At 48.0% G+C, this 15,268-nt stretch overlaps 1 protein-coding gene across 2 annotated transcripts in view; it reads left to right on the plus strand.

The window, feature by feature from the left end:
• The first annotated feature begins 1,115 nt into the window (after positions 1-1,115).
• Positions 1,116-15,268, plus strand: part of ptpn12 (protein tyrosine phosphatase non-receptor type 12) — a 37,924-nt gene continuing 23,771 nt past the window's right edge. The window contains exon 1 of one of the 2 annotated variants that reach the window (XM_067426855.1): positions 1,116-1,651. In XM_067426855.1, the coding sequence (XP_067282956.1) occupies positions 1,565-1,651 (87 nt within the window). In that variant the 5' untranslated portion in view covers positions 1,116-1,564. The remainder of the gene's footprint in view (positions 1,652-15,268) is intronic. The other variant, XM_067426856.1, reaches the window with a different exon arrangement.

Raw genomic sequence — 15,268 nt, forward strand, 5'->3', positions numbered from 1 at the left:
ACACACTCGTACACTCACACACACTCGTACACTCACACCCACACACTCGTACACACACTCGTACACTCACACACTCGTACACTCACACACACTCTCACACACACTCGTACACTCACACACACTTGTACACTCACACCCACACACTCGTAAACTCACACCCACTCGTACACTCACACCCACTCTCACACACACTCGTACACTCACACTCATTCTCACAAACACTCGCTCTCACACACACTCGTACACTCATTCTCACACACACACACACTTGTACACTCACATCCACTCACACTCATTCTTACACACACTTGAACACACACAAGTTGTATGTCGGTGGTCTTTATGTTTATCAAAAATGAAGTTTTATGGCTTTGGTAAAGGCCCTTCACTTTAAATGTGCTAAAAAAATCAATATGTGTGTGTCTGATTGAACAACTTAATCTACAATAAACAAAGTGTACTACCATAACCAAACCCCATATTAAAAAAAGGCAATTTATTGTCAGCGAGTGTAATATTTAATTATTCTGAATATGAAGCACAATCAATAAAAGGTCAGCAATGCATGAAGATAAAGCAGCAGATCATTTAATCAGCCATTGTAGAAACTCATACCAGTGAAACTATTTCTGATCACAATAAAGGAAAACAAAGACACTTTTACAGCACATCACCTCAGGACTGACTGCATATAAACATGAGCTTTATGTCAGAGCATGTTAGAAATGCTGCTTCATCATGAAGATTAAACTGCGCTTTCTGGCGGAGGAGAACATCCTTCGACCGGACGAAGAAAGCGCTGAAATGAGGAACACAAGAGACATCAATAATCGGCATGAGTCTGAGACAATGCGTGTGTGTGTGTGTGTGTGTGTGTGTGTGACGCGATAAATGCCCGTATGTCAGCGCGGAAGAGGCGGGTCTAACCTGGCTCAAGGAAGTGGGCGGGGGCATATTCAGCCAATCAGAGATGACCTCATGAGACTTAGTGATTGACAATCAGACCTGACAGTCAGGAACAAGGAATCTGAGCGCGTCTTTGATGGAAGGAAGGTTTCGTCCAATCGCCGTTGCAGAAGTCCGAGTTCTGGCCCAATCACAGCGCGAGGTGCCGCAGGGGGCGTGTCCGGCGGCAGCGGCTGTCGGGCGGTCCGGGTGTGTGTGCAGTGTGAATGTGGCAGCCGCAGGGAGGGGCGCGCTCTGTTTATTTCATTAATAAAACTCATTTCTGAGTTCAATTAAAAGTGATTTATTACGGCGAATATTCACCCTGTCGGCAGCTCGACGCGCGCGCCGCCGCTCGCCCTCTGCGCGCCGTTTCATCGCGGGGACGGAGAGGATCATGGGGCCATAAGATGCTGGAATAATCGCCCAAAAGACCCTTTCCTCAACATATTTATGTGTGTTTATTCTCACACGCTGTGAGTGTGTGTGTGTGTGAGTGAGTGAGTGAGTGAGTGAGTGTGACAGGAGAGAGAGAGAGAGAGAGAGAGAGAGAGAGAGTGTGTGTGTGTGTGTGTGTGTGAGTGAGTGTGAGTGTGTGAGTGAGTGAGTGAAAGACGGGATGGAGCGGAATATCCTGAAGAGATTCATAGAAGCCCTGAGGAGCGGCGAGCAGAAAGGAGAAGATAACTTCAGCTCGGACTTCATGGTGAGACACACACACACACACACACACACACACACACACACACACACACATAGATTAATGACGAAATAACGACTCTCACACACTGACTGATCAATGACGAAATGACACACACTGATCACGTTCACTTAAAGAGAGAGTCCCATCTGCAGTCACAGAGAGCAGCTCACAGCGCCCCCCCCACACACTCATATTTACACACACTCACTCACTCACTCATACTCACACACACACACACACACACACACACACACACACACACACACACACACACACACACACACACACACACACACACACTCACTCACTCATACACTCACTCACTCACACACACATACACTCACTCACTCATACTCACACACACACTCACTCACTCACTCACTCACTCACTCACTCACACACATACACTCATACATATACACTCACTCATTCACTCATATACACACACTCGCTCACCCATATACACACACACTCATATACTCACTCACTCACTCATATATATATTCACTCACTCGCTCACTCACTTACACACATAAACTCACTCACTAACTCATACTCACTCACTCCCTCACTCCCTCACTCATATACACACACACTCATACACTCACTCACTTACTCATATATATATATATATTTATATATACACACACTCACTCACTAACTCACTCACTTGCGCACATACACTCACTCACTAACTCTTATACACACACGCACACTCATAAATTCACTCACTCACTCATACACACACACTCACTCATATATACACTCACTAACTCACTCACTCACTCACTCACTCACTCACTCACTCACTCACTCACTCACTCACTCACTAACTCACACACTAACTCATATACACACTCACTCACTCACACACTAACTCATATACACACTCACTCACTCACTCACTCACTCACTCACTCACTAACTCATAAACTCATATACACATGCACACTCATAAACTCACTCACTCACTCACTCACTCACTCACTCACTAACTCATATACACATGCACACTCATAAATTCACACACTCACTCATATATACACTCACTCACACACTAACTCATATACTCACTCACTCACTCACTAACTCACACACTAACTCATATACACACTCACTCACACACTAACTCATATACACACTCACTCACTCGCTCAGTCACACACTAACTCATATACTCACTCACTCACTAACTCATATACTCACTCACTCACTCACTCACTCACTAACTCATATACACATGCACACTCATAAACTCACTCACTCACTCACTCACTCACTAACTCACACACTAACTCATATACACACTCACTCACTCACACACTAACTCATATACACACTCACTCACTCGCTCAGTCACACACTAACTCATATACTCACTCACTCACTAACTCATATACTCACTCACTCACTCACTCACTCACTAACTCATATACACATGCACACTCATAAACTCACTCACTCACTCACTCACTCACTCACTCACTCACTCACTCACTCACTCACTCACTCACTCACTCACTCACACACTAACTCATATACTCACTCACACACTAACTCATATACTCACTCACTCACTAACTCATATACTCACTCACACACTAACTCATATACTCACTCACTCACTAACTCATATACTCACTCACTCACTCACTCACTCACTAACTCATATACACATGCACACTCATAAACTCACTCACTCACTCACTCACTCACTCACTCACTCACTCACTCACTCACTCACTCACTCACTCACTCACACACTAACTCATATACTCACTCACACACTAACTCATATACTCACTCACATACTCACTCACTCACTCACTCACTCACTCACTCACTCACTCACTCACTCATATACTCACTCACTCACTCACTCACCCACTCACTCACTCATATACTCACTCACTAACTCATATACACATGCACACTCATAAACTCACTCACTCACTCACTCACTCACTCACTCACTCACTCACTCACTCACTCACTCACTCACTCAATTCAATTCAATTGTGCTTTATTGGCATGACATACATGGGTACATATTGCCAAAGCATTTCACAAAGCAGAACAGAAACACACATCAAACATATTCACATTTATATTTATATATACACATAATAAGCAATATATATATTATTAATCAGGATGTGTTCACTCAGTACATCTCAATTTGTGGCATTTATAGATATGCTGTGCTATATAAGTGGAAGCAGGTCCTTCACAGAGTAAGACCTTCAGTTTTTCGTGATGGTGTAGTGACTGGAAGTCAGGGATAATGTGTTGTATTTGCCCATCCAGTGAGTCTCTTAGGGCGGTGTATTTATCACAGTGGAGGAGGAAGTGTGCCTCTGTCTCCACTGCTCCTGATCTACACTCTCTACAGATACGCTCTTCTGTGGGCAGCCATGTCTTCTTATGCCGCCCTCTTTCTATGGCCAGCGTGTGGTCACTCAGCCTGTAGTTGGTTAATAACGCTCTGTGTGTTGTGTTTCTGACTGAGATGAGATAGTTAGCCAGACTGTACTCTCTGTTTAGTCCCAGATAACATTGGAGACGGCTTTGCTCTTTGGTTTGATGTTTCCAATGCTGCACTCATTCACTCACTCACTCACTCACTCACTCAATCATATACACACTCACTCACTCACTCAATCATATACACACTCACTCACTCACTCACTCACTAACTCATATACACACACGCACACTCACTCACTAACTCATATACTCTCTCACTCACTCACTCACTCACTCACTCACTCACTCACTCACTCACTCACTCACTCACTCACTCACTCACTCACTCACTCACATACACACACGCACACTCATAAATTCACTCACTCACTCACTCACTCATATACACACTCACTAACTCACTAACTCACTAACTCATACTCACTCACTCACTCACTCACTCACTCACTCATATACACACTCACTCACTCACTCACTCACTCACTCACTCACTCACTCACTCACTCACTCACTCACTCACTCACTCATACTCACTCACTCACTCATACTCACTCACTCACTCATACTCACTCACTCACAAACTCACTCACTCACAAACTCACTCACTCACAAACTCACTCATATTCACTCACTCATACTCACTCACTCACTCACTCATATACACACTCACTCACTCACTCACTCACTCACTCACTCACTCACTCACTCACTCACTCACTCACTCATACTCACTCACTCACTCATACTCACTCACTCACTCATACTCACTCACTCACTCATACTCACTCACTCACTCATACTCACTCACTCACAAACTCACTCACTCACAAACTCACTCACTCACAAACTCACTCATATTCACTCACTCATACTCACTCACTCACTCACTCACTCACTCACTCACTCACTCACTCACTCACTCACTCACTCACTCACTCATATTCACTCACTCACTCACTCACTCACTCACTCACTCACTCACTCACTCACTCACTCACTCACTCACTCACTCACTCACTCATATACACTCACTCACTCACTCACTCACTCACTCACTCACTCACTCATATACACACACGCACACTCAAATTCACTCACTCACTCACTCACTCACTCACTCACTCACTCACAGTTTTCCAAAAAGAACTTCACATTTTGATTCTGATTGATTTGCAGTGCCGTCTAAGGCTGAAGATCACGGGCATCCAGTTTGGTTTTGACCCTTGACCCTTACACACAGAGATTGTTCCAGATTCTCTGGATCTCTGGATGATATTATGCTCTGGAGATGATGATAACTTCAAACTCTTTGCAGTTTTTCTCTGAGAAACTCCTTTCTGATATTGCTCCGCTATTTTTCACCCGCGGCATTGGGGGAATTGGTGATCCTCTGCTTAAGCCTTTTATGACCTTGCTCCGATAAAAGAAAACGGGTTACCGCGGCTACATGACCATGTTCATTGTCAGATTATTAGGCATAATCGTCTTAAGAACCTGCATGTAAACGCACCCATTGCCACGCTGAGAGGCCCTTTTTATATTCCCAATCATGTTGCCAGTTGACCTAATAAGTTGACCTGATATGTTTTCTATATTCTATTGTGAATAAAATATAAATGTATGATATATGTGTAAATTATTGAATTGCTTTTTTATTCACAATTTGTACAGTGTCCCAACTCACTCACTCACTCACTCACTCACTCACTCAGTGAGTAAGTGAATTTATATATATAAATATATATCCTGCTCCTCCCCCTCTCGTTTACTCCTGCTCTTCCCCCTCTCGTTTACTCCTCCTCCTCTTCCCCCCCTCGTTTACTCCTCTTCCCCCTCTCGTTTACTCCTGCTCCTCCTCTCGTTTACTCCTGCTCCTCCTCTTCCCCCTCTCGTTTACTCCTGCTCCTCCTCTCGTTTACTCCTGCTCCTCCTCTCGTTTACTCCTGCTCCTCCTCTTCCCCCTCTCGTTTACTCCTGCTCCTCCTCTCGTTTACTCCTGCTCCTCCTCTTCCCCCTCTCGTTTACTCCTGCTCCTCCTCTCGTTTACTCCTGCTCCTCCTCTTCCCCCTCTCGTTTACTCCTGCTCCTCCTCTCGTTTACTCCTGCTCCTCTCGTTTACTCCTGCTCCTCCTCTTCCCCCTCTCGTTTACTCCTGCTCCTCCTCTCGTTTACTCCTCCTCCTCTTCCCCCTCTTGTTTACTCCTCCTCTTCCCCCTCTCGTTTACTCCTCCTCCTCCTCTCGTTTACTCCTGCTCCTCCTCTTCCCCCTCTCGTTTACTCCTGCTCCCCCTCTCGTTTACTCCTGCTCCCCCTCTCGTTTACTCCTGCTTCCCCTCTCGTTTACTCCTGCTCCTCCTCTCGTTTACTCCTGCTCCTCCTCTCGTTTACTCCTGCTCCTCCTCTCGTTTACTCCTGCTCCTCCTCTCGTTTACTCCTCCTCCTCTTCCCCCTCTTGTTTACTCCTCCTCTTCCCCCTCTCGTTTACTCCTCCTCCTCCTCTCGTTTACTCCTGCTCCTCCTCTTCCCCCTCTCGTTTACTCCTGCTCCCCCTCTCGTTTACTCCTGCTCCCCCTCTCGTTTACTCCTGCTCCCCCTCTCGTTTACTCCTGCTCCCCCTCTCGTTTACTCCTGCTCCTCCTCTCGTTTACTCCTGCTCCTCCTCTCGTTTACTCCTGCTCCTCCTCTCGTTTACTCCTGCTCCTCCTCTCGTTTACTCCTGCTCCTCCTCTCGTTTACTCCTCCTCCTCTTCCCCCTCTTGTTTACTCCTCCTCTTCCCCCTCTCGTTTACTCCTCCTCCTCCTCTCGTTTACTCCTGCTCCTCCTCTTCCCCCTCTCGTTTACTCCTCCTCCTCCTCTCGTTTACTCCTGCTCCTCCTCTTCCCCCTCTCGTTTACTCCTCCTCCTCTTCCCCCTCTTGTTTACTCCTCCTCTTCCCCCTCTCATTTACTCCTCCTCCTCTCGTTTACTCCTGCTCCTCCTCTTCCCCCTCTCGTTTACTCCTGCTCCTCCTCTTCCCCCTCTCGTTTACTCCTGCTCCTCCTCTTCCCCCTCTCGTTTACTCCTGCTCCCCCTCTCGTTTACTCCTGCTCCTCCTCTCGTTTACTCCTGCTCCTCCTCTCGTTTACTCCTGCTCCTCCTCTCATTTACTCCTGCTCCTCCTCCTCCTCCTCTCGTTTACTCCTCTTCCCCCTCTCGTTTACTCCTCTTCCCCCTCTCGTTTACTCCTGCTCCCCCTCTCGTTTACTCCTGCTCCCCCTCTCGTTTACTCCTGCTCCTCCTCTCGTTTACTCCTGCTCCCCCTCTCGTTTACTCCTGCTCCTCCTCCTCTCGTTTACTCCTGCTCCTCCTCTCGTTTACTCCTGCTCCTCCTCCCCCTCTCGTGTCTGTGATGACGACTCCGGCTGTCCCTTTACTCAGAACATCAGGCAGTTTGTACTGTACTCTGGTCTCTCATCTGCTGCAGTGTTTTGTGGGTATTTAGCTGTGTGTGAGAGGTCAGAGGTCAGGGACTGATCCATGTGTGTATGTGTTGTCCAGCGGTGGTTCTTTCACACACTCTGCTTGTGTTTGTTTCTGCTGCTCTGCTTTCATTGTGTGTGTGTCAAAAGCTTATGTGGACAGCAGTGACTCCAGTAAAGCTCAGAGATTCCCAGAATCTCTTACAGGAAGTGATGTATCAATAGTTGTGTGTGTGTGTGTGTGTGTGTGTGTGTGTGTGTGTGTGTGTGTGTGTGTGTGTGTGTGTGTGTGTGTGATCTGCTGCGGGCTTGTAAGCGTCTTATTACGCATTTTAGTGTGTGCCTCAGTTGTGTGTTTGGGTCTGTTTGCACGGAATTATGGGAAGGCTGTGTGTGTGTGTGTGTGTGTGTGTGTGTGTGTGTGTGTGTGTGAGAGTGTTAAGAGGTCAAGATGAAGACACTCCTAACTCTTTCAGTTCAGGTAGAATTAAATGCATCATTTACTGATGATTGTATTGTGATTATTTTATATTCCATGTTTGATAGTTTTATTATTTGTGATGTTGAAAATGGTGTTAATTAATGTTAATTAAAGTCAGTTTGCACTACCAAAAACTGAAGAGTGCCTGCAATTCTGAACACAGGAAAGCAGGACAGAGGGATGAACACACACTCGTTTCTCACTGGAAGTATTTTTACACAAAACAGGATGTGGACATCAAGGTCAAAAGCCACACACACACACACACACACACACACACACACTCCTCATCTGCTGTGTTTTAAGGGGAACAGAGATGTTCAGTAGACTAGCGGATACATACTACCTACCTAGCCTATCTGTTAGTTAGGCTGGATTAGTGTGGGTTTGTTAGGCTGGGTTAGTATGGGTTAGTGTGGGTTAGTTAGTATGGGTTAGTGTGGGTTAGTTAGGCTGGGTTAGTATGGGTTAGTTAGGCTGGGTTAGTGTGTGTCAGGCTGGTTGGGTTAGTGTGTGTTAGGCTGGTTGGGTTAGTGTGGGTTAGTTAGGCTGGGTTAGTGTGGGTTAGTTAGGCTGGGTTAGTATGGGTTAGTTAGGCTGGGTTAGTGTGTGTCACGCTGGTTGGGTTAGTGTGTGTTAGGCTGGTTGGGTTAGTGTGGGTTAGTGTGGGTTAGTTAGGCTGGGATAGTATGGGTTAGTGTGGGTTAGTTAGGCTGGGTTAGTGTGTGTCAGGCTGGTTGGGTTAGTGTGTGTTAGGCTGGTTGGGTTAGTGTGGGTTAGGCTGGTTAGGTTAGTGTGGGTTAGTTAGGCTGGGTTAGTGTGTGTCAGGCTGGTTGGGTTAGTGTGTGTTAGGCTGGTTGGGTTAGTGTGGGTTAGGCTGGTTGGGTTAGTGTGGGTTAGGCTGGTTGGGTTAGTGTGGGTTAGTGTGGGTTAGGCTGGTTGGGTTAGTGTGGGTTAGTTAGTGTGGGTTAGTGTGGGTTAGTTAGGCTGGGTTAGTCTGGGTTAGTTAGGCTGGGTTAGTATGGGTTAGTTAGGCTGGGTTAGTGTGTATCAGGCTGGTTGAGTTAGTGTGTGTTAGGCTGGTTGAATTAGTGTGGGTTAGGCTGGTTAGGTTAGTGTGGGTTAGGCTGGTTAGGTTAGTGTGTGTTAGGCTGGTTGGGTTAGTGTGGGTTAGGTTAGTGTGGGTTAGGCTGCTTGGGTTAGTGTGTGTTAGGCTGGTTGGGTTAGTGTGGGTTAGGCTGGTTAGGTTAGTGTGGGTTAGGCTGGTTGGGTTAGTGTGTGTTAGGCTGGTTGGGTTAGTGTGGGTTAGGCTGGTTAGGTTAGTGTGGGTTAGGCTGCTTGGGTTAGTGTGGGTTAGGCTGCTTGGGTTAGTGTGGGTTAGGCTGGTTGGGTTAGTGTGTGTTAGGCTGGTTGGGTTAGTGTGGGTTAGGCTGGTCGGGTTAGTGTGTGTTAGGCTGGTTGGGTTAGTGTGGGTTAGGCTGCTTGGGTTAGTGTGGGTTAGGCTGGTTAGGTTAGTGTGTGTTAGGCTGGTTGGGTTAGTGTGGGTTTGGCTGGTTAGGTTAGTGTGTGTTAGGCTGGTTGGGTTAGGTTGGTGTGGGTTAGTTAGGCTGGGTTAGTGTGTGTCAGGCTGGTTGGGTTAGTGTGGGTTAGGCTGGTTGGGTTAGTGTGGGTTAGGCTGGTTGGGTTAGTGTGGGTTAGGCTGGTTGGGTTAGTGTGGGTTAGGCTGGTTGGGTTAGTGTGGGTTAGTTAGGCTGGGTTAGTGTGGGTTAGTTAGGCTGGGTTAGTATGGGTTAGTTAGGCTGGGTTAGTGTGTGTCAGGCTGGTTGAGTTAGTGTGTGTTAGGCTGGTTGGGTTAGTGTGGGTTAGGCTGGTTAGGTTAGTGTGGGTTAGGCTGGTTAGGTTAGTGTGTGTTAGGCTGGTTGGGTTAGTGTGGGTTAGGCTGGTTAGGTTAGTGTGGGTTAGGCTGGTTAGGTTAGTGTGGGTTAGGCTGGTTAGGTTAGTGTGGGTTAGGCTGCTTGGGTTAGTGTGTGTTAGGCTGGTTGGGTTAGTGTGGGTTAGGCTGGTTGGGTTAGTGTGGGTTAGGCTGGTTAGGTTAGTGTGGGTTAGGCTGCTTGGGTTAGTGTGTGTTAGGCTGGTTGGGTTAGTGTGGGTTAGGCTGGTTAGGTTAGTGTGGGTTAGGCTGCTTGGGTTAGTGTGGGTTAGGCTGCTTGGGTTAGTGTGTGTTAGGCTGGTTGGGTTAGTGTGGGTTAGGCTGGTTGGGTTAGTGTGTGTTAGGCTGGTTGGGTTAGTGTGGGTTTGGCTGGTTAGGTTAGTGTGTGTTAGGCTGGTTGGGTTAGTGTGGGTTAGTTAGGCTGGGTTAGTGTGGGTTAGTTAGGCCGGGTTAGTAGGGGTTAGTGTGGGTTAGTTAGGCTGGGTTAGTGTGGGTTAGTTAGGCTGGGTTAGTATGGGTTAGTTAGGCTGGGTTAGTGTGTGTCAGGCTGGTTGAGTTAGTGTGTGTTAGGCTGGTTGGGTTAGTGTGGGTTAGGCTGGTTAGGTTAGTGTGGGTTAGGCTGGTTAGGTTAGTGTGTGTTAGGCTGGTTGGGTTAGTGTGGGTTAGGCTGGTTAGGTTAGTGTGGGTTAGGCTGGTTAGGTTAGTGTGGGTTAGGCTGCTTGGGTTAGTGTGTGTTAGGCTGGTTGGGTTAGTGTGGGTTAGGCTGGTTAGGTTAGTGTGGGTTAGGCTGGTTGGGTTAGTGTGGGTTAGGCTGGTTGGGTTAGTGTTAGTTAGGCTGGTTGGGTTAGTGTGTGTTAGGCTGGTTGGGTTAGTGTGGGTTAGGCTGGTTGGGTTAGTGTGGGTTAGGCTGCTTGGGTTAGTGTGGGTTAGGCTGCTTGGGTTAGTGTGTGTTAGGCTGGTTGGGTTAGTGTGGGTTTGGCTGGTTAGGTTAGTGTGTGTTAGGCTGGTTGGGTTAGTGTGGGTTAGGCTGGTTAGGTTAGTGTGGGTTAGTTAGGCTGGGTTAGTGTGTGTCAGGCTGGTTGGGTTAGTGTGTGTTAGGCTGGTTGGGTTAGTGTGTGTTAGGCTGGTTGGATTAGTGTGGGTTAGTTAGGCTGGGTTAGTGTGGGTTAGTTAGGCTGGGTTAGTAGGGGTTAGTGTGGGTTAGTGTGGGTTAGTTAGGCTGGGTTAGTGTGGGTTAGTTAGGCTGGGTTAGTATGGGTTAGTTAGGCTGGGTTAGTGTGTGTCAGGCTGGTTGAGTTAGTGTGTGTTAGGCTGGTTAGTTTAGTGTGGGTTAGGCTGGTTAGGTTAGTGTGGGTTAGGCTGGTTAGGTTAGTGTGTGTTAGGCTGGTTGGGTTCGTGTGGGTTAGGCTGGTTAGGTTAGTGTGGGTTAGGCTGGTTAGGTTAGTGTGGGTTAGGCTGGTTAGGTTATTCTGGGTTAGGCTGCTTGGGTTAGTGTGTGTTAGGCTGCTTGGGTTAGTGTGGGTTAGGCTGGTTGGGTTAGTGTGTGTTAGGCTGGTTGGGTTAGTGTGGGTTAGGCTGGTTAGGTTAGTGTGGGTTAGGCTGCTTGGGTTAGTGTGGGTTAGGCTGCTTGGGTTAGTTTGTGTTAGGCTGGTTGGGTAAGTGTGGGTTAGGCTGCTTGGGTTAGTGTGGGTTAGGCTGCTTGGGTTAGTGTGGGTTAGGCTGCTTGGGTTAGTGTGGGTTTGGCTGGTTGGGTTAGTGTGTGTTAGGCTGGTTGGGTTAGGCTGGTTGGGTTAGTGTGGGTTAGGCTGGTTGGGTTAGTGTGTGTTAGGCTGGTTAGGTTAGTGTGGGTTAGGCTGGTTAGGTTAGTGTGGGTTAGGCTGCTTGGGTTAGTGTGGGTTAGGCTGGTTAGGTTAGTGTGGGTTAGGCTGGTTAGGTTAGTGTGGGTTAGGCTGGTTAGGTTATTCTGGGTTAGGCTGCTTGGGTTAGTGTGTGTTAGGCTGCTTGGGTTAGTGTGGGTTAGGCTGGTTGGGTTAGTGTGTGTTAGGCTGGTTGGGTTAGTGTGTGTTAGGCTGGTTGGGTTAGTGTGTGTTAGGCTGGTTGGATTAGTGTGGGTTAGTTAGGCTGGGTTAGTGTGGGTTAGTTAGGCTGGGTTAGTAGGGGTTAGTGTGGGTTAGTGTGGGTTAGTTAGGCTGGGTTAGTGTGGGTTAGTTAGGCTGGGTTAGTATGGGTTAGTTAGGCTGGGTTAGTGTGTGTCAGGCTGGTTGAGTTAGTGTGTGTTAGGCTGGTTAGTTTAGTGTGGGTTAGGCTGGTTAGGTTAGTGTGGGTTAGGCTGGTTAGGTTAGTGTGTGTTAGGCTGGTTGGGTTCGTGTGGGTTAGGCTGGTTAGGTTAGTGTGGGTTAGGCTGGTTAGGTTAGTGTGGGTTAGGCTGGTTAGGTTATTCTGGGTTAGGCTGCTTGGGTTAGTGTGTGTTAGGCTGCTTGGGTTAGTGTGGGTTAGGCTGGTTGGGTTAGTGTGTGTTAGGCTGGTTGGGTTAGTGTGGGTTAGGCTGGTTAGGTTAGTGTGGGTTAGGCTGCTTGGGTTAGTGTGGGTTAGGCTGCTTGGGTTAGTTTGTGTTAGGCTGGTTGGGTAAGTGTGGGTTAGGCTGCTTGGGTTAGTGTGGGTTAGGCTGCTTGGGTTAGTGTGGGTTAGGCTGCTTGGGTTAGTGTGGGTTTGGCTGGTTGGGTTAGTGTGTGTTAGGCTGGTTGGGTTAGGCTGGTTGGGTTAGTGTGGGTTAGGCTGGTTGGGTTAGTGTGTGTTAGGCTGGTTAGGTTAGTGTGGGTTAGGCTGGTTAGGTTAGTGTGGGTTAGGCTGCTTGGGTTAGTGTGGGTTAGGCTGTTTGGGTTAGTGTGGGTTAGGCTGCTTGGGTTAGTGTGTGTTAGGCTGGTTGGGTTAGTGTGTGTTAGGCTGGTTAGGTTAGTGTGGGTTAGGCTTGTTAGGTTAGGGTGTGTTAGGCTGGTTGGGTTAGTGTGGGTTAGGCTGCTTGGGTTAGTGTGGGTTAGGCTGGTTGGGTTAGTGTGGGTTTGGCTGGTTAGGTTAGTGTGTGCTAGGCTGGTTGGGTTAGTGTGGGTTAGGCTGGTTAGGTTAGTGTGGGTTAGTTAGGCTGGGTTAGTGTGTGTCAGGCTGGTTGGGTTAGTGTGTGTTAGGCTGGTTGAGTTAGTGTGGGTTAGGCTGGTTGGGTTAGTGTGGGTTAGGCTGGCTGGGTTAGTGTGGGTTAGTTAGGCTGGGTTAGTAGGGGTTAGTGTGGGTTAGTTAGGCTGGGTTAGTGTGGGTTAGTGTGGGTTAGTTAGGCTGGGTTAGTGTGGGTTAGTTAGGCTGGGTTAGTGTGTGTCAGGCTGGTTGAGTTAGTGTGTGTTAGGCTGGTTGGGTTAGTGTGGGTAAGGCTGGTTAGGTTAGTGTGGGTTAGGCTGGTTAGGTTAGTGTGTGTTAGGCTGGTTGGGTTAGTGTGGGTTAGGCTGGTTAGGTTAGTGTGGGTTAGGCTGGTTAGGTTAGTGTGGGTTAGGCTGCTTGGGTTAGTGTGTGTTAGGCTGGTTGGGTTAGTGTGGGTTAGGCTGGTTGGGTTAGTGTGGGTTAGGCTGGTTGGGTTAGTGTGGGTTAGGCTGGTTGGGTTAGTGTGGGTTAGGCTGCTTGGGTTAGTGTGGGTTAGGCTGCTTGGGTAAGTGTGGGTTAGGCTGCTTTGGTTAGTGTGTGTTAGGCTGGTTGGGTTAGTGTGTGTTAGGCTGGTTAGGTTAGTGTGGGTTAGGCTGGTTAGGTTAGTGTGTGTTAGGCTGGTTGGGTAAGTGTGGGTTAGGCTGCTTGGGTTAGTGTGGGTTAGGCTGCTTGGGTTAGTGTGGGTTAGGCTGGTTGGGTTAGTGTGGGTTAGGCTGGTTGGGTTAGTGTGGGTTTGGCTGGTTAGGTTAGTGTGTGTTAGGCTGGTTGGGTTAGTGTGGGTTAGGCTGGTTGGGTTAGTGTGGGTTAGGCTGGTTAGGTTAGTGTGGGTTAGGCTGGTTGGGTTAGTGTGGGTTAGGCTGGTTGGGTTAGTGTGGGTTAGGCTGGTTAGGTTAGTGTGGGTTAGGCTGGTTAGGTTAGTGTGGGTTAGGTCGGTTAGGTTAGTGTGTGTTAGGCTGGTTAGGTTAGTGTGTGTTAGGGTTAGGGTTAGGAGAGAGTGTGGTTAGGTTAGTGTGGGTTAGGCTGGTTAGGTTAGTGTGGGTTAGGCTGGTTAGGTTAGTGTGGGTTAGGTTGGTTAGGTTAGTGTGGGTTAGGTTGGTTAGGTTAGTGTGTTAGGTTGGTTAGGTTAGTGTGGGTTAGGCTGGTTAGGTTAGTGTGGGTTAGGCTGGTTAGGTTAGTGTGGGTTAGGTTGGTTAGGTTAGTGTGGGTTAGGCTGGTTAGGTTAGTGTGGGTTAGGCTGGTTAGGTTAGTGTGGGTTAGGCTGGTTAGGTTAGTGTGTGTTAGGCTGGTTGGGTTAGTGTGTGTTAGGCTGGTTGGGTTAGTGTGCGTTTTTATGAATCTTCAGGGATGTTGGATCATGTTGGCACTGATCATGTCTGTCTCACCAGCCTATTAGAGCTCAGCCAATCAGGACGCAGGGTGAGGTGTGAGGGGAGGGGCTTATTTACTGCTGCTCTCAGAGGTCCTTCATAAACTGTTATAGAGTAACTAATCTCATGTAATCACACATCTGGCCTTGTTTTGTGTTTAGGGTTTTAGCCGATAATGGCACAGTAATAGATGGACTGACATAAACCTGAGCAGATGGTCAGCGGTCTCTCACCACACACTTCTGTTGTGGGTACAGACACATTACATCAATAGAAGTCTGAGACAGATAACCGTGTGTGTGTGTGTGTGTGTGTGTGTGTGTGTGTGTGTGTGTGACGTGCCTGTCTGCTATGTGGGCGTCGGCTCTTGACGGGTGGACCAGGAAATGGGCCAATGAGAAGAGAATGCAGCAGAACTGTGTCATGTCGGCCATTGTTCCTCCTCAACACTGGCAGGAAAGGAAGTGTTTCAGCCAAACACACACACACACACACACACACACACACACACACACACACACACACACACACACACACACACAGAGCTTCCTGTATTTGATGAGGCACATGGAGGAGGTGAAAGACAGACATGATGTTTGAACCACAGGGCTAATCTAGCACCGAGAGCGGACCTCCATTGCTAACCAAGCCATCTCCTGCTGTTAGCATCCCTTTGACTCCCATTCATCAGTGAATAAAGTTACATCTGA

This window comes from Pseudorasbora parva, chromosome 20 (assembly GCF_024679245.1).
Source record: "Pseudorasbora parva isolate DD20220531a chromosome 20, ASM2467924v1, whole genome shotgun sequence".
Lineage (NCBI taxonomy): Eukaryota > Metazoa > Chordata > Actinopteri > Cypriniformes > Gobionidae > Pseudorasbora > Pseudorasbora parva.